At 42.8% G+C, this 20207-nt stretch overlaps 1 protein-coding gene across 2 annotated transcripts in view; it reads left to right on the top strand.

Annotated features, from left to right (window-relative positions):
- The window catches only part of lrrc40 (leucine rich repeat containing 40), a 64048-nt gene that overhangs the window by 22323 nt on the left and 21518 nt on the right, over positions 1 to 20207 (top strand). For both annotated transcript variants that reach the window (XM_084546693.1, XM_084546692.1), the window contains exons 2-5: positions 6338 to 6519; positions 11038 to 11111; positions 11787 to 11916; positions 12040 to 12163. In XM_084546693.1, coding sequence (XP_084402819.1) covers positions 6338 to 6519; positions 11038 to 11111; positions 11787 to 11916; positions 12040 to 12163 — 510 coding nt within the window. The remainder of the gene's footprint in view (positions 1 to 6337; positions 6520 to 11037; positions 11112 to 11786; positions 11917 to 12039; positions 12164 to 20207) is intronic.

The raw sequence follows: 20207 nt of genomic DNA, 5'->3' as shown, positions 1-20207 counted from the left end.
GGGTGCAAACTTTTGTTTCTTAATACGGGACGTTTCCATTTTTCAAGGGAGGCAACCCTAATTCAGACCCCTCCAGCAACTTTTTTCTGTGTTTCATCTTTTAAGACAGTGTTTTTCAACCACTGTGCCGCGGCACACTAGTGTGCCGTGAGAGATCGTCAGGTGTGCCATGGGAAATTATCCAATTTCACCAAATTGGTATTAAAAAACATTTTTTGAAAACGAATTAATTATTACCTGCAAATAATATAACATTGTCAAGTGTCTGTGTATATATATCTGTCTGTGTATCAGAGGTTGCGCTACACTTTTTCGTTGTCAGTCACAGGGTCATAAAAATCCCGTCAATCTATTTTTACCCGTCAATTTAATTTTTTAAAATGATAATAAAGACATATTCAATAGCATTTCATTTTCATTCAAGTTTAATTATCTTTATGTACTTTTTTCAGAACAGTATTGACTATAAATGGTAACCAACAACAACAAAAGTTTCGGCTGCCGACACGTCTTGTCCGTACTCGGAACGGGACTGCTAGTGTAAACAGCTCTTAGACGGTACCGTAGGGTTGAAGTGCTTCCGTGGTATGCAAATTCCATTTTGGTAGCCGTTAGCTGCATAGAGATAGACATATATACATATATATTATACAGTCATGGACGAAAGTATTGGCACCCCTGGAACTTTTCCAGAAAATGCACCATTTCTCCCAGAAAAGTGTTGAAATTACAAATGTTTTGGTATACACGTTTATTTCCTTTAAGTGCATTGGGACAACACAAAAAAGCAGAAGAAAAAAGCCAAATTTGACATAATTTTACACAAAACTCAAAAATTGACTGGACAAAATCATTGGCACCCTCAACTTAATATTTGGTTGCACACCCTTTGGACAAAATAACTGAAACCAATCGCTTCCTATAACCATCAACAAGTTTCTTACACCTCTCAACTGGAATTTTGGACCACTCTTCTTTTGCAAACTGTTCCAGGTCTCTCAGATTTGAAGGGTGCCTTCTCGCAACAGCAATTTTTAGATCTTTCCATAGGTGTTCTATGGGATTTAGATCCGGACTCATTGCTGGCCACTTCAGAATTCTCCAGCGCTTTGTCTCCAACCATTTCTGGGTGCTTTGTGAGGTGTGTTTTGGATCATTGTCCTGCTGGAACACCCATGACCTCTGATGCAGACCCAGCTTTCTGACACTAGGCCCTACATTACGGGCCAGAATGTTTTGATAGTCTCCAGATTTCATGATTCCTTGCACACAATCAATGCACCCAGTCCCAGAGGCAGCAAAACAACCCCAAAACATCTTTGAACCCCCACCGTATTTGACTGTAGGTACCGTGTTCTTTTCTTTGTAGGCCTCATTCGGTTTTCTGTAAACAGTAGAATGACGTGCTTTGCTAAAAAGCTCTACCTTAGTCTCATCTGTCCACAAAACATTGTCCCAGAAGGATTGAGGCTTACTCAGGTATGTTCTTGCAAACTGCAGTCTTGCTTTTTTATGCCTCTGTGTCAGAAGTGGGGTTCTCCTCGGTCTCCTGCCATAGCGCTTCATCTCATTCAGACGACGACGTATTGTTCGAGCTGACACCGTTGCACCCTGAGTCTGCAAGACAGCCTGAATTTGTGTGGAAGTTGACTGAGGTTGTTTATCCACCATTTGAACAATCCTGCGTTGCATTCTTGCATCAATTTTTCTCTTTCGTCCACGTCCAGGGAGATTTGCCACAGTTCCATGGGTTAAAAACTTCTTGATTATATTGCGCACAGTTGACAAAGGAACTTTAAGATCTCTGGAGATTGACTTGTAACCTTGAGATTGTTGATATTTTTCCACAATTTTGCTTCTTAAGTCCTCAGACAATTCTCGGCTCTTCTTGCTCTTCTTTCTCTTCTCCATGCTTGGTGTGGCATACACAGGCAAACAACACAAAGGTTGATTCAACTTTTATACATTCCAACTGGCTTCAGTTTTGATTTCTATATTGCCAGCACCTGTTACTTGCCACAGGTGAGTTTAAGTGAGGATCACATGCTTGAAATGAAATTCTTTACCCACAGTTTTAATAGGGTGCCAATGATTTTGTCCAGTCAATTTTTGAGTTTTGTGTAAAATTATGTCAAATTTGGCTTTTTTCTTCTGCTTTTTTGTGTTGTCCCAATGCACTTAAAGGAAATAAACGTGTATACCAAAACATTTGTAATTTCAACACTTTTCTGGGAGAAATGGTGCATTTTCTGGAAAAGTTCCAGGGGTGCCAATACTTTCGTCCATGACTGTATATATTATATATATGGTCAACGGTTAGCCGAGCTCTGACGTGTGCATCAGTGTAATCGGTGTACCAGGAAATCGTGCACACAAAAGTTCCGTGATGTTTGGAACGCAAACTGTGATGCGAGACAAGAGCCAATTAATAAGGTCTCTCGCCACCAAGTGATCAGGGGTGTGAATTGCAATCTGTCAAAATGACGGATGGCCTTCAGATGTTTCCGTCACATTTTAAAAAAGCGATCAATGACGGAAGATAACACGTCGGCTGTGGCTCAGTAGGTAGAGCGGGTTGTCCACGAACCAGAGGGTTAGCGGTTCGATCCCCGGAATGTGCCACATGCCGAAGTGTCCTTGAGCAAGACACTGAACCCCCAGTTGCTCCCAGTGCGTGGCACTGGTGTGTGAATGTGTGTATGCTTGTGTGAGCGAATGGGTAGATGTCTCTATGACTGTAAAGCACTTTGAGTACCAGTAGGTAGAAAAGCGCTATATAAAAGCAAGGCCATTTACCATTTACCATTTAACGCGACCCCTGATGTGTATATACGTATATAAGACTTTTTTCTTTGTGTTTATTTGATTTCTTTTCAAGACAATTTGACAAGAATAACTTTATATTGTTAATATAGGCTGCAGAGTTTAATTTTTTTAACGTTTTCGGTTGGTGGTGTGCCTTGTGATTTTTTTCAATGAAAAAAATGTACCGTGGCTCAAGAAAGGTTGAAAAACACTGTTTTAAGATAGCAGTGTCATCAGTAGGGATGTGCGATATTTAATCGTTTACGATATATCGTCAAAAACATTCCCCACGGTAAGAATATGTCGTCCCGCGATAAAAACGATAAATTCCCATTGATGACGTATATATGTGCGCGACACGCTCGCAACCCAACTCGTATGGAATATTGACAAATTGACAATAGCGGAAGGCAGAGCAGATAAGCCGCAGCGAAGAGCTCGTTCCTACACGAGGCTCCACCTCCATTATCTGGTCTGGTTTTAACCCCTTAACACCTGAATTGATTTTTTCAATTATATAAAGACATTAAATATTTGTATTTTTGCTTACCACTCCGGCCGGTCCTATGAGAAACTAGTGCTTGCAAAAGGTTCCTAGGAATTTTTTGAATCTGCACAAACCGACACTGGAGTATTACATGCGTTATTTCGGCTGCAGTCTGAACGGAAACAGTGCGTCGCGAATTCGCGACACTAGGCATGAAGGGGTTAAAAAGTCTGATGCGGAGCAGCAAATTACAACATGCAAGGTTTGCAAACAAATAGTGCATAAAAAGGACAGTAACACCACTAATTTGTTCCACCACCTCAAACATAAGCACAAACCAGAATATGAAGAAAGCCAGAAAATGCGCGAGGATGCAGAAGCAGCGTCGACTTCATCCAAAGAGTCCGGTAAAAAAACAACAGCTCAGATAACACTTGCCGATGCATTATCTTAAAAGATAAGGCTGAATTGTTGTTTATTTATCGTCATTTTTGTCGTTACGGTGATAAATACCAGAAATTATCGGGATAAATTTTTAAGTCCATATCACCCATCCCTAGTGATACGCTAGTTGGCAGCATTTCATTTCTTGTCCTAAAATGTGGCTTGAAAGGAGCAGGCAGCAGGATCTCCCAGTTTTATACCTCGAGAGATGCTAAACCTACGGGTGGTTTCCCATGGGCGTTTCACTGAGCTGTTGCAATCATTATATTAGGTTGTGAAATACTGACCAAAGCGAAAACAATCCAACACATCAAGTAATATATTGCGTTTACAGTGTCTGAGGCTTTGTAAATATCAATGAACATTATGTAATCTTTATAGTCGATCAGTATTGTATGCTGATGTGTCTGATGTGACAGTCGTCTATAATTGTGTCCAGGCATGACTTCAGTCTCTGTGCAAAGATGTGAGTCAGTAACTTTGCATCATTACTAATCAATGTTATTGGTCTCCAGTTATCAATCAATAATCGATCATTATTGGGTTAAGGTATCAAAGTAATAAGGCCTTGGCGCATAGTTGGAGGAAGTTTGCAATTATCAGTGACCTCCCCGAAAACAAACAATAGAAATTTCACAATATAGTCTTATAAAATTCACTAGTAAGGCCATAATTACCAGGGGAATTATTGTGTTTTATCTGTGATCTTAAGAAAGAGTTGAAGTTCGGATGATATAAAACTTACAAACTCTTCCTCTGAGAGAAGTAGAGCTTTAAGTCGCCCTAGGTGATAGATGGACTGTGTGTCCGGAATTAATATTTTCATACTCAGAGGCGTGTATAACTCCCCAACCACAATAACATGTTGCCCAGCTGAGCTGTACATTAGACACTGTAGGCACATTGTTACTAATTGTAATAGCCACCTCTCTTGCCTTGGACTGAAAGTTGGATTGGAACACCTGACCTGCCCACCTCCTGCTGGTTGGATGGTTCCCCACTATCCTTCCAGTTTTTAATAATGCATTGGACAGTTCTTGACCCAATTTTAGTAGTTTCTGCAATCTCCTTAGATGCTTTCTCTGCTTGATGCATGCCAATGATTTCCTCAAACAGACTAACATCTTTTCCACGACTACGGGATGTGTCTTTTAAAGGTGACAGAGAATGAAAAAACGTTTTTACCTTGTCTTAGTTGAATAACGGTAGTCTGCCCGCATTCACGAACATACGAAAAGTGCTAGACATTCTGAACATCTCCGTTTCATAGAAATTCCTCCTTTAGAAATGTCAGCCAGAAAATGGCCCAATCTGAACAACGGATACATATTACGTAAAATGCATCTCACTGCCCCCCCCACTCTCATTCAATTCCCTCCCCTTCAAAATAATTTGCATACATCCGCCCTCTCGCCTCCAGCGGGAAGTACATTGCAGCAGTGCTTGCGGAGTTCAAGGCGAAATGGCGAGTCGCGTTCCGAGGTGTGCTCTTCCAGGCTGTGCAAGCGGTGTGCAAACTTTCCATTACATTCCCACCGAAAGGGGCTGCTGTTCATTTATAATCGGATTCCAACTACATTCAACCACAGACTGCTACTTCGTTTGTGAACGGCGGTCTATGGCGAAAGATAAATTATTTTCTGGTCCCGATCGACTTGTGCCTTGGATTATACATATGTTGTTTTTCAGAATAAAAAATGATTTTACATGTCAAGAATGTCACAGTTTGTCGCAAGATAGTTAAGTAAAACGCTATGGAAAATACGTAATTAAACGAACTACAAGTCCCGCATGCTGGCGCGTACAGAACCGACCAAAACTCCCTTCGGTAAGTAGAGGGGCGGGACTTGAGTGGCAGCAAATGCAGCCAATCAGCGTCAAGTGCTTGCATTTCATAATGAGGTTGCCAGTTAAGCCCGAAGGGGCGCCAAATAGGTGCAAAACCACGCGTTTAAAATCCCCCACCCTAATATAGCTTTCTGAGAGAGGTTTTTAGGAAGCTTCTAAGGCATTACAGACCCAACCAAAATTTTGTTGTCTTCATGTCACATCACAGATCAAGGATAAATACCCCGTTCAATCATTCTATGTCACCTTTAACATGGTTGTTTAAGAAATGAGAAGCTACTCATTGCATCACTTGGCGTTAACTTGTTGCCAACTGAAAGATATTCTCCCATGCAGTTTTTATCCAATAGGCTCGTACCAATTTATTTTTATTTTTTTGGCCAGGCAGTGTGCGTGTGTGTCTGGAAAAATGCATTTAATTGGATTTCATTTGAAAACAATACAAAAAGAAAGAAAATATCCCTGGCCAAAATGGAACAGACCTAAATTTAAAGTGCCATTTTAAGTATTAAGCACTTTTTCAGAACAGATTCATTCTGTGTGTTTCTTTTTATTTCTCTCTGTGTATGTGTACTTATATTATTCTTGTGCCCCCTCTCCCTTTGGTGGACAAAAGCCAGATAAATCATTAAATTTAACTGCAACTTGGTTTAATGTTAGGATAAGGGATATAGTTTAGAAAATGTTATTGTTGGGGTAGGACTCCAGTGAGTGTATGTGTGCATAATAACCTTGTGAATACATGTGGCTCAGTCCCTCAGAATATATATCGTCTAAACACTGACACACCAGAAGAGGCCCTGCAGAATCTGTCCTTCGGAGCGTCAGATCGTTGGTGGGAAGAGACCGACCTCATAACACTGATACTATCATCCAATCAGCTTACACAATTGTCCGATGACATCAGACTGCTGCCTGGACTGATTAAACTGGATGTAAGTAGTAGTCCTGTTATATTCCCTTTCCACATCCCCGTAGTCCCTTTTGTTGCTAATGCTGTTTATAATAATAATAATAATACATTTAATTTATAAGCGCCTTTCAAGACACACAAGGACACTTTACAAAACACAAGGACACAAAACAAGACAGAGCAGAAAAAATAAATAAAAAATGGAACAGTGCAGTCACGGGGAGTAAGCTTTCTGGAACAGGTGGGTTTTGAGTCTGGATTTGAAGATAGGGAAAGAGTCGATGTTTCGGATGTCCGGTGGGAGTGAGTTCCAGAGTTGGGGAGCAGAGCAGCTGAAGGCTCTGCTCCCCATGGTACTGAGGCGGGCTGAGGGCACAGAGAGGTGGATAGAGGAGGAGGATCTGAGGGAGCGGGAGGGGGTGACAATGTGGAGGAGATCAGAGAGATAAGGAGGGGCGAGGTTATGTATGGCCTTGAAGGTGTGGAGAAGAATCTTGAAGTCAATCCTGGATTTGACTGGGAGCCAGTGGAGATGCTGGAGTACGGGGGTAATGTGGTGAAACGAAGGGGTTTTGGTGATGATGCGAGCAGCTGAATTCTGGACCATTTGAAGCTTATGGAGGGATTTGTGGGGGAGGCCGAAGAGGAGAGAGTTACAGTAGTCAAGGCGGGAGGTGACAAGGCTGTGAACAAGGATGGAAGTGGTGTGGGGGCTGAGAGAGGGGCAGAGACGATTTATATTGCGTAGGTGGAAATATGCAGACCGGGTAACGTTATTGATGTGAGACTGAAATGATAGTGAGCTGTCCAGGATGACACCCAGACTCTTAACCTGGGGGGAGGAGGAGACTAAGGAACTGTCAATTGTGAGGGAAAAATTGTCAGCTTTGGAAAGTGTGGATTTGGTGCCCATGAGGAGGAGTTCTGTTTTATCACTGTTTAGTTTTAGGAAGTTTGAGGTGAACCAGGATTTTATTTCAGATAAACAGGTGATGAGGGAGGAGGGAGGGAGGGAGGAAGTTGGTTTGGTGGATATGTAGTGCTGGGTGACATCCGCGAAGCAGTGGAGGTGAATATTGAATTTGCAGAAGATATTACCAAGGGGGAGGAGGTAGGTGATGAAGAGGAGGGGCCCCAGGACAGAGCCCTGGGGCACACCAGAAGTAACGGGAGAGGACTGGGATCTGAAGGACTTGAGTTGGATGAACTGGGTACGGCCTGAGAGATATGAGTGAAACCAGTCTAGGGGGGTATGAGAGATGCCAATGGAGGATAATCTGCTGAGGAGGATAGAGTGAGAGATGGTATCGAAGGCTGCAGTCAGATCAAGGAGGATGAGGATGGTGAGTAAACCAGAATCAGCTGCCATGAGGAGGTCATTTGTGATCTTTAGTAGAGCAGTTTCTGTGCTGTGGCGGGGGCGGAAACCAGACTGGAATTGTTCATACAGGTGGTTGTGAGATAGGTGGGAGTGGAGTTGAGTAGCAACAGTTTTTTCAAGGATTTTGGAGATGAAAGGTAGGTTGGAGATGGGGCGGAGGTTATTGTAGTCATTAGGATCTGAGCCAAGTTTTTTCAGTATAGGGGTGACAGCAGCAACTTTGAAGAGTGGAGGAACAATTCCAGTGGTAAGTGAGGAGTGGATGATGGCAGTAATGAGGGGGAGCAGAGAGGAGAGGCAGGATTTGACCAGAGTTGTGGGGAGGGGATCTAGTTGACACGTGGAGGGCTTGGATTTCTGGATGAGGTCTGTGATTTCTGAAGCAGACGGGAGTTGGAAACTGGAGAATAGCTGACAATGGGGGAAAAGTTCAGAGGAGGAGAGAAGCGAAGAGTTGGAGTTTAGATGATGGTGGATTTTATGGATTTTCTCGTTAAAAAACAGCAGCAGGGAGTTACAGGTATCGGCTGAGTACATGTGGGTGGGTAGAGAGTCTGGGGGTTGGAGAATTTTGTTTAGCAGGGAGAACAGTGTCTTGGAGTTTCCTTCATTAGAGCAGATTAAACCAGAGTAGTAGGCAGATTTGGTTTGAGAAATTGAGTCCTTGTAATGTAATATGTGATCCTTGTGCATTTGTTTGTGAATAGTAAGACCAGTTTTCCTGTAGAGTCGCTCGAGTTGTCGACCTTTGGCTTTCATGGACCGGAGTTCAGGGGTAAACCAGGGAGCAGTTTGTGAAAAGGTAACAGACAGAGTTTTCACTGGGGCAAGACAGTTGAGAATGTTGTTAAGGCTATTGTTGTAGTGAGTAACCAGATCATCAGGGGTGGAGAGACAGACTGGATTTGAGTTGTTGTCGATAGATGAGGAGAGGACTTCCATGTCGATGTCCTTGTTTGAAAGTGACAAACCTATTAAGAACAGGTTTGTATTTCTACAAGCTGGACAGCCAGCACAAGGCCATTTAATTACGTCACTGTAAATGTTTGTATATATTAGGCATCTAACATTGGTTGGAAAATCCTTAACATCTCACTTGCCATACCAGCCATTAGAATTAGAAAAACAACAGATGAGGACACGTCATCTTCCAAGCACCAGCGTTGTGGGTTACTTGGAAGTACTCTAATTACTTTTTTCGTGTAACTTGTAACGTAACGCGTTAGTTTCGTGCGTTAAGCAGTAACTTCGTTATTTTTTTAAAAAAGTAATCCGTTGCTTTAAGAATTTCTCCGGATAAGGAAAGAAAAAATCCGACTACAGCCTGCTTTTTGTCAGACAATACTGTGCCACCTGTGTCAGTGGAGGCACAGCGCTGTGATGATGCATCTGTGCACTGCTGATCTGCGTTACCTGTGTGTGTGTGTGAGTGTGTGAGTGTGTGTGTGTGTGTGAGTGTTTTCGAACCGCCGGCAAGATGGCAGAGAGGACAGCTTTTGAATGGTGGAAGTACGCACACTATTTTCAAAAGGACAAGAACAACATAACTGTAAAATGCACACTGAAAAGCTTCTGTCGACCGCAAAATTTCCACTTCCAATTTTAAAAAAACATCTTGTATCCAAGCACCACTGCTATTGTTATCCTGCATTGTTAATTTGGTTGGATGACTGACGTTATTCATTGTCAGGACTTCTCGGTGCATTTAAAGGAGGCTGTGTGTCCGTGTCAGTTAAGTTGCAGCATGTGCGAGGCGCTGCAAACGGCTTTTAATTTTTGATAACGCATGAGTACGCGTAACTTTTATTCATAGGTAACGCTGTAACGTAACAGATTACTTTTAATTGATAGTAATGTTGTAACCTAATTAACTACTTTCCAAAGTAACTATACCCAACACTGCCAACCACTAATCAACAACCACCTGATTTAAGCGGTTCTGATACAGAAATTAATCACATATGCAATGTCGCGTAAAAGTATTTGCACCCTTCAGAATCTTTGATGTTTTTGCATAAAAGTTACTAAAAACATCACCAGATTTTGACACCAGTCCTGACAGTAGACAACGAAAATCCAATGAAATAGAAATATTATACCTTGTTATTTGTTAATTCAAAAAAATTACCCGATATTTCATATTTGTGTGGTGCAAAAGTAAGTGGGCCTCTAGGATTACAAGTTTATTTCAAGGTCAAATTAGAGTCCATCTGTTCTGCCCCAATTATCTAAAAACAATCAGGGATTTTTTACAATCTTAACAACATGCTGTTCTGTTGATCATCAGGCCGGAAGTGGTTACAACACCAGAGTTTGGAATACACAAATCCACAGTCAGATTGTGAACAACTATAGGGTGGCAAGCTGAATGCCACTACTCTGCAAAACACAGATTTGTATAAATAATTAATTTTCTTGAATAAACAAATACGAAAGATTAATATTTCAGTTTTTATTTATTTAATTAGGTTCCCCTTGTCTACTATCAGGACTTTATTCACAAAGTTTTAGTCATTTTTGTGCAGAAATGTCAAACGTTGAGTGGTGCAAATACTATTAAGCTACACTATACATCAATTTGGGACATATTCCCTACAAATCGATGTATTTATGTAAAAGATGTCATTGATTACCCACTACATTATACATGTCTGTTTTCCCATCTCCTCTTAAACATCGGTTTGTTCTTGAAGCTCGAAATCCACGAAGTAGTCAGCTCTATTTTTTACAATGATTATAAATGTTTTAAGGTTGCAAAACCCCTCACTACACACTTTATATACTTTTCTCAATAACTTGCAAACATACCGCACTTCAGTCACACTGCCAGTGATTAAAGATACTGTATATGTAAATTTGGCAAGCTGAACACATTCTGTACTGTACAAGAGACACCGGAGGAGATTGATTGACAATGGTCTACAGTTCCTAAGCCAATCAGGACGCAGAAGACGACGCACGGGCTCCCCCTTAGCCAATCAGGACGCAGAAAACAATGCGAGGCACCGAAAGGTGAACCGCGTTATAGCGAGGGACAACTGTGTACCTTTTTAATACTTTCTAGATACTGATCAGTTTCATTTTCAGGCATCAATTTTATGCTCAGTCTGAAGGTTGAAGCCCAGATGTGAAATAATAATGTTAATTTTGTTCTGGCAGCTCCATGATAACCAGATGAGAAGTTTACCCAGTGCTTTGGGAGAACTGCAGGAGCTCCAGGAATTGCAGCTCAGGTACACACATACATGCATGGACAGCCCTGTGTTATTATCTTAATGTGGAGTCCCCATATTGACACTGACATAACAGCTACAGTTACATGAAATATAGTTCTTCGACCGAACTGCAATCATTCTGACCAGCCAGCCAGCCAGTCTGCCAGACAGCTAGCTAGCTAGCTATTATTGATCCCTTTGGGAAGTTCCTGCAGGGAAATGGACATCTCCATCCCACACAGCACTGTCGGACATACATGTACAAGAACTGAATAAGAGCCAGTGAATAACCCCCAAATACCCATCACCCATGGCTGATGAAATATATTTATATGGTTATATTAAAATATATATTTCCTTTTGAACAGGTTATTAAAGGATTTAAACCACCACCCTCTATCTGATTGAAATTTTCTTGTGTGAAGGCCAGTCTTTTCGGATAGAGATTGTTGGAAACGGTTATATTCGGATAGACCTCTTTACCAGTGTGTCCTTGTAACAGATGCTTTCATCTGTAGAAATTTACCAAAAGGGTAACCAATATTAAATGGGAAAACAGAATATTAATTGAGGAAATCTCGTGACACCCCCAACAAAGGGTGCTACAACACCCACTTTGACTGAACTAATAAGTAGACAAATAACATACATTTCCAGTTCATGTCCTAATGTGTGTTTGTTCCATGTTGCCAGTCATAATCAGCTGTCATCATTGCCAGTGGAGATCTGTTCCCTGAAGAATCTCCATAGGCTCACACTACATCAGAATCTGCTGGAGAGTGTGCCAGATGAACTGGGACAACTGGAAAACTTGAGTGAGCTGGTAACGGATATGTTATCTATATATATAGTGTATTATACTTTTATAAGGCTCTTTCGATTTTAAATAATTTAACTGAATATAATTGAATAATGGAGCTGTTCTATCTGTTGTGACTGATTGAAGGACCTGTCCAACAACTGCCTGAAGGTCTTGCCCTCCAGCATTGGCTGTCTCAAAAGTCTGCAGAAAGTGAGCCTGTGTCATAACAAGCTTAGCTGTCTGCCAGACAGTCTAACCCAGCTCACAAGTAAGACCAGCTTTATTGTATGGCTATTTCTCTACTTCTTGACATGGCCATCCAATTGATGTTCTGCTATTACTTAATTCCCCTATATAGGTGTTTGCTGTTAATGAAAACTTATAATTTACAAATCTAGAATTTTATCTCGTCTTGGTACTGTTTGCAAAAGCAAACAAGTTGCCCTTACCGCAACAGAGCCATAGGGGGTCACACCAGTGAAAGCGTTTATACCTGTGTACTGTTGTTTCTGCGATGATCTATAATAACTTTGTTGAACTGCTAGTCGGCGGTGAGCTTCTTTGTGTACCAGCAATGATGAGTGGAACTGAGCGGCTCAAATAAATCTTGGCCAACAGTTACATTTAGTGAAATCATTGCAACCCAGAAAATGGAGAGGACATGTTTAGAGAGACGTATGATTTGTAAGAGGCAGATGGAAGAGACCATGGAAATTCTTAGTCATCCAGATAATGGTAGAAACCCCACAAGTTCAGTTGCTGTTGTTCAGGCTATGACGCAGAAGTGATACTTGACCCTAAATAAATCTGCAGTACCTGCTTCCTTTTTCACCAGTTCAATAAAATTCTTTTTTATTTATATAGCATCAATAACAATACAAATGATCTTAAGACGCTTTACAAAACCTGGCCTGAAACCCCCAGAGGAAGCTCAAGGTTTCAGGAAGAAACCTTGAGCAGAACCCAGCTCATATGAGGGGGACCCCCTTCAAGTTTACATTTCCAGCCCTTAATTATGCTGAAATAGGCCTAGGAACTTTAAGCTTGATCAAAAAGTAAAGTCTTAAGTCTGACCCTAAAAGTAGAGAGGGTGCTTGCCTCCCGAACCCACACCGGGATTTGGTTCCACAAGAGAGGGGCCTTAAAGCTGGAGGCTCTGCCTCTCATTCTACTTTTTGAAATTCTAGGAACCACAAGTAGGCCTGCACTTTGAGATTTAAGTGATCTGTTGGGATAATACGGTACAATGAGGTCTTTAAGATATGATTGAGCTAGGCATTTAAGGGCCTCGTATGTAAGGAGGAGGGTTTTAAATTATATTCTAGATTTTAAAGGGAGCCAATGAAGAGAAGCTAAAACAGGAGTAACATGATCTCTCTTGCTAAATCCTGTCAGTGCTCTTGCTGCTGCATTTTGAATCAGTTGGAGGCTTTTTGAAAGAGCTATTTGGACAGTCAGACAGTAATGAATTATAGTAATCCAGCCCGAAAGACACAAATTGCATGAACCAGATTTTCAGCAGCTCTGAGATAGGATGTTCCTAATTTTGATGATATTAAGCAGGTGAAAGAAGCTAGTCCTGGTTTCTTGCATTATGAGAATATAATCCTTCAAGGAAATTGTTTTGTTGCTGTTGCTCCCATAAAGTTACAGTTACAGTTGCAAGGTGACACAGTCAAATACAAATAAAATGAAAAGTAATATAAAAAAATAAAAGATGCATAAAAAGAAAAAGAAACAAATATTGCACAAGTACTCACAATATACAGAGGTAAGAGGTTACAAATAAATTAAAAGAGCCTGTGTTAAGAGTATTAAGAGTGACCAGCTCTCAGCAGGAGTAGTTATAAAGTTTGATGGCAACAGGCAGGAATAGCATTCTGTGGTCCATTTGGGTAGGATGAGCCCGTTACTGAAGGTACTCCTTAGACTGGCCAGTGTGTTATGGAGCGGGTGGGGGGAGTTGTCCCAACATCCTCCTTTCTGACACTGTGTTCAAAGAGTCCAGCGCCACCCCTGCAACCACTGGCCTTGCGGATTAGTTTTTTGAGTCTATCAGCGTCTGAAACTCTCAGCCTGCTGCCCCAGCACACGACATCCTCAACATTGTCTGGCAGATGTTGAAGGACCTCAGTCTCCTCAAAAAGTAGACTGGCCCTTTGTGTAGAGTGCCTCAGTGTTCTTTGACTAGTCCAGTTTATTGTCAATGTGCACTACCAGATATTTGATTACAAACATCTGACATAAGGCCCTCATCAAATATAGCACCAAGGTTTTTCACTTGTAACATACACTTCTGGGTGCTATCCTTAGTTACCTTAATAGGTAACTGTAGCTGCTGGCCAGGAGCATACATCATCTGGTGGTACACAACCTTCTTAGAGTGTTTCGGCCCTCAACCACAGCGCTCTTCAGTTGCTCTTCACACTGCCCGTGTGCTCCTGGTCTCCAGCTTTGATCCTACTCCAGATCCAACACGAGGCTCTCTCCGCCTCCTCCCCCAACCTACTCCGTTTGTCCAGGCCCAGAGCTGGCAGCAATTGCTATGCTTACTTGGCCCCTGCCCATTGGTTGCAGGGAAGCCCCTGCAACCAATGTCCACGGGGAACAGTCAAGCTTATCAGCCCTTGTCTCTGCACTCCTGGACCAAGGACTGGTACTTTGAGGCCTTTCTCTCATAGGCCTCTCCGCAGCCTTCCTCCCACGGCACTGTTAGCTCAACCACCATTGTGGTCTTTAGTTGACCACAGCACAATTTCTGGTTGAAGGGTTGTGTGTACCACTTCCGGGAACAGCAGCCTCCTTCCTACATAAATGCTCATCTCCCAGGAGTTTGTGGTCTGCAGCAGATTGGACTTTGGCCTTATTCTCGAGGGGGACTTGGATCCTTCCTTGATGAAGGTGATTGTTCTCCCCAGGGTTGCCCTAGCTGACCTCTTCTTGCATCTCTCCCTCTCTATAATGTCTGCAAGAGAAGAACTTTGTCGTGGCGCCACCTATACCACTCTTGGGTAAGAGATGTTTTGCACCCAGACAGTATGTGTGCCCGCATCCCCCTTTTGCAGGGCAAAATTGGAGCTTTTTGGCAAGTCACATGAGCTCTGTTCACATATGCAAAAATGAAGCAAAAAAAAAAGAAAACACAGTACCTACTGTTATTCACGGAGAAGGCTTGGTTATGTTCTGGGGCAGCTTTGCTGCATCTGGCACAGGTGGTTTTGAATCTGTGCAGGGTACAAAGAAATTTCAAGAATATCAGGGCAGTCTGGAGAAAAAATGCCCAGTGTCAGAAAGCTTTGTCTCAGTCTCAGGTCATGGGTCCTCCAACTGGATAATAACCCAAAACACACAGCTAAAAACACCCAAGAATTGCTAAGAACAAAACATTGGCCAAAATACCTGCCAACAGCTGCAGAAATCTCATTGAGAATTAAAAAAATAAATAAATAAATAGTGATTGCAGTCATTGCCTCAAAAGGTTGTGCAACAAAATGTTAAGTTAAGGGTACCATATTATGTCCAGGCCGATTTCATTGTTTTCCTTTTTTTTAAAAAATAAATAAATAAATAAATAAACTTCTGTTGAACCACAATTCAAAAGCAATGTTTCCTTATTTCAGTGACCATTGTGGGTTTTTCTTTCTTTAGCAGAAGTGTACCAACAATTTCATCCGTGTGTATAACATTGGCGGACCCGATACCGGGTCCGGGAGAGCGCTACAATGATTACTGCGTATCGAAAGTTAATTACATGCTGTGGTGGGTCCAAGTCAGTCCAAGTCTATTTTTCTCAAAGACAGTTTGTTTGGCAATAATTTAAACATTTAATTAAAAAATAACAGCTGCGTGAATATAAGGGACAGTCGAAATGAAATGCAACAGTACTCTATATCCTCTCGCTCGACTCAGTCATGTTAGGTATCATAATAAACTAGAGAAGTCAATCTTTCCTCTCATACCAAGCAAAACATAGTCCGACCAAACCAGCGAATCTCAGCCCCGTAGCAATGACGCAGCAAATGTTCGCATTTTATCGTCAACACGTGAAATTCTGTGTTTATGTCTCAATATTCCATCAAATAACAAAGCAAGTTTCACCAAAAGCGACTGATATTGTTTCCCTAAACTTTCGTGGTGATTTTGAGTCTATCGGTACAGTTCTCCGATCAAAACAAACGCCATGGCAGCCGACATTGCATAGCAGCGTCGTCACTGCTCGACTTCATACACAGTCTTTTGCTTCCACCTACTGGTCGTGTGTTGGTGTTACAGAGTCAATTACACTGCGATGATGTAGTAGAGATCAAAAGCTTTCTAATGGGGTCCCATTTTCCGAAGTAAACTTCGGGTTATCTCGGCTTTTTTCGATGCGTAAACATACAGACGCTGGAGAGAGAGAACTGCCATTACGCATGACGCACGAGCAAGTCCACCCTCATCCATTTTGTGTCGCTAAGACAACTGTTTTAGTAGCAATTGTCGTAGTTGAAGGTCCTGAAGGACAAATGAGGCTTTTTGAGCCAGTTTTTTTTTTGGAAGTGGAAAATAACCTATTTGGCACACTGGTGCCAAACTGTGCCAAATTGTGCCAAATGAATGTCCGCCTGGTCCTATCCTTACTAAAACCTTTTGTGGAGGCTTTGACCTTTGCTCAAATTACATCAGATTTGTTACATTTGTAGTCAATAAATTGCTGAAGGTGATCAGTGGCATCTGTGTGCATGGGATTATTGTTTGCATAGTGTTATCCTCTTACAAAGAGGGGAAAAAATAGGCGAGGATAGAAATTTCACATTTCTCCTTTCATTTATTCCAATTTACTCAAGTATAGTAACAGACACAACATTTCTGACACTGGGAATACATTCCCTGAGGTCCAGATGTTCCCAGACTAGAAGGAAATGCATATGAACCATATAATTGTGTCACAATTCTTCATTTACTTTGGGTATGCATTTTTAGGCATTTTTCTTAAAATATGGCTGGGGCTTTACAGGTTAAAATGATCAGTCTGTTGGACAATGAGCTTCAAACCACAGCGAGGTACAGGGTACTCACAACAACAGCCTGGTAGAAAATCTCCAACAACATGCTGCATACATTGAAAGACCTGAACTTCCTCAGGAAGTAGAGTCAACTCAGGTCCTTCTCGTCCACAGCATCGCTGTTGTCCCTCGAGTCCAGTCTGTTGTTCATGTGGACACCCAGGTACTTATAGCAGTCCACTACTTTCACCTCCAGGCCCTGGATGGTCATGGGCTCTGTTGGTGTTGTCTTCCTCCTGAAGTCAATGACCAGGTCCTTGGTCTTGTCCACATTCACATTTATCCAACAAGGTTCAAAAAAGGGCAACTGGACTTGTAGAGTTTTTTGAGAAGACGTTTCTCCACTCATCCGAGTAGCTTCTTCAGTTCTAGGGGACTGGTGGGAAGTCTGAGGTTTAAATAGGAACTCTTCCCGAAAACTTGCTTGTTATGCTAATAACCAGAAACTGGTGCAGCTAATTAACGTTAACGACTAGGTACTTACCTGTTGTTGAGGGGGGACTGTTTTTGTCCCCCTCCTCTTCCCTATGAATGGTGCTCTAACGACCCTTGTCCGTCAGAGGCTCCAGTGTCAAGGTGTGAATGAGACTGAAACTTCTTGGGGACAGAAAGTTAAAACTGTATTGTAAATAGATGGCAGATTAAATCTCAGTCCACCTCCTCTGTTTAATGAAGGTTTTTCCAGTCTGACATATATGGCTTCCTTTACTCCTCTTTCAAACCATCGGTCTTCTCTGGCTAAGATTTGGACGTAGTTATCTTCAAAGGAGTGTCCTTTGTCCTTCAGGTGTAGGTGGACCCCTGAATCGTTTCCTGATGAGCTGGCTCTCCTGTGCTGGTACATGCGTTTATGGATGGGTTGTTTGGTTTCCCCCATGTATAAATCTGTACACTCCTCACTGCACTGAACAGCATACACCACATTACTCTGTTTTTGCCTGGGTGTTTTGTCTTTTGCTTGGACCAGTCTTTACCTAAGTGTATTTCCTAGTTTGAAATAAACTGGAATACAGTGATTCCTGAAAATTCTCCTAAATTTCTCGGACACTCCACCCACGTAGGGGATGACGATGTTTTTTCCTTTGTTGCTCCCCTCCTTGCTGTCCTTTCTGACAAAGGCCCAGTTGGGATATCCATATGTCTTGAGTGCCCGTTTAATGTGTTTTTGCTCCTTCTCTGTACCCACAGTACCCACACGACTGGATGGCAGGGAGAAGGAGCAAAAACACAAATTAAATGGGCGGACAAATTAGTTGGGTGGATATCCCAACTACTGGATGCCTCGAACATTCTAGCATGATCTGGCACCAGATCCAAATGGCAAAACTGGAGAGAAGGGACCTCCATGTGATCCTCCTGGATCTCGCCAACGCCTTCGGCTCTGTGCCCCATGAACTCCTTTGGGCTGCTTTCGGCTTCTTTCACATCCCAGACATCATCACAACTCTGGTTAAAGCCTGCTTTCAGGACTTGCAGTTTTGCTTCTCAACCCCTGAGTTCACCGCCTCTTGGCAGTGCCTGGAAGTAGGCATCATGGCTGTATGCACCATCTCTCCACTGGCATTCACCATGGCAATGGAGATCATCATTCGAGCCTCAAAATGGGTTGTAGGTGGACAGCGGGTCGGCTCCTCTGTGCACCTTCCTCCACTCAGGGCTTACATAGACGACATTACCACCCTGACTACCACCGTCCCATGCACCAGAAGACTGCTAAGAAAACTGGAGGACAACATCAGTTGGGCCCGCATGAAGATCAAACCATCTAAGTCACGCAGCATCTCAGTGGTGAAGGGAGTGCTTACTAACCTGAAGTTCTTCATTGGAGATGATCCAATCCCCACAGTATCTGAATAGCCTGTGAAAAGCCTCGGAAGGTGCTATGGTGCAAATGCCTTACCACCATAGGCCTCTACTGTCCTCAAGTTGCCCCTCACCAGTCTCACGGAGGAGTTCAAGTGCGCTAAAACACGACTCCAGATGACACTGAATGAATCCAAAGATGTAGTAGTGAGGAACAACGCGCCGACCTTGGCTACTGGGCGCAAATGGAATTGCCTCTTCCAACAGCGGTGGAGGAGGCAACATCAGCTCTCAGACATGCTGACATCGTTGGAGCAAGGCCACTGCACCAGCACGGAAGGTGGGCCAAGGCGGTCTCCCTTGGCAAACAGGGACAGTGGACACGGTGGGACAGTGTCGAGAGGAGGAAAATCAGCTGGAAGGATGTGTGGGCCATGGAAACAAGGAGTCTGAGCTTTGCCATCAGAGCTACTTACGACGTCCTTCCAACACCAACCAATCGCCACCAGTGGTTTTTTTTTTTTTTTTTAAATCCAGGGTGCGGCCTTTGCTCCAGGCCAGCCTCCCTCTCTGTGTAAAACAAGTCTCACCCAAGGACGGTACACAGTTCTTAAAGAGCAAGGCTCTTTAAAACTTTGTGATGCCATCAACTCGGCGGTCAGGCTTGACTCGGGGAACAGGACACCCCTGCCATGCATAGTCCCATGAGATGTCGGCAACATTACAGCAAGGCGACTCTCATGAACAATTGGGCATGGGATGCAGGCTTAGGACCGATCACCCTGTAGCTGGCTGCCTCTGATGAGGGTGTATAGTGTGAAAGGCCGAAACACCCTGTGAATCATCCCAAAATTCAACCAAAAGGCCGAAACACCCTGTGAATCATCCCAAAATTCAACCAAACTCCCGAGGTTCTTCAACCAATTCACCAATAACTCTTGTACGTGTTTGCACAAAAAAACATCTAATCCTGTGTTTTGGAATATATATGGGTGGCACAGTGGCGAGGTGGTTAGCACTGATGCCTCACAGCGAGAAGGTCACCAGTTCGAATCCATGGGCCGGCTGGCCTTTCTGTGTGGAGTTTGCATGTTCTCCCTGTGTCTGCGTGGGTTCTCTCCGGGTACTTTGGCTTCCTCGCTCATTAGGTTAATTAGTGATTCTAAATTGGCCGTAGGTGTGCGTGTGAGTGTGAATGGTTGTCTGTCTCTCTGTGTTAGCCCTGTGATGGACTGGCGACCTGTCCAGGTGTACCCCTGCCTCTCGCCCGATGACAGCTGGGATAGGCTCCAGCAGACCCCCGCGACCCTTAACAGGAATAACCGGGTATAGAAAATGAATGAATGAATGAATATATATATATGCTAACTCTATCCATTCTTTATACTCATTATGAGTCATATAGCATGCATGACTTTTATCTTGCACTCTTGTTTGTATATGAATGAGGTATGAATCATCTGA

This window comes from Chelon labrosus (assembly GCF_963514085.1).
Source record: "Chelon labrosus genome assembly, chromosome: 6".
NCBI lineage: Eukaryota > Metazoa > Chordata > Actinopteri > Mugiliformes > Mugilidae > Chelon > Chelon labrosus.
Note: the sequence above shows the minus strand (reverse complement) of the source record. Positions and strands in the feature narration are given on the sequence as shown.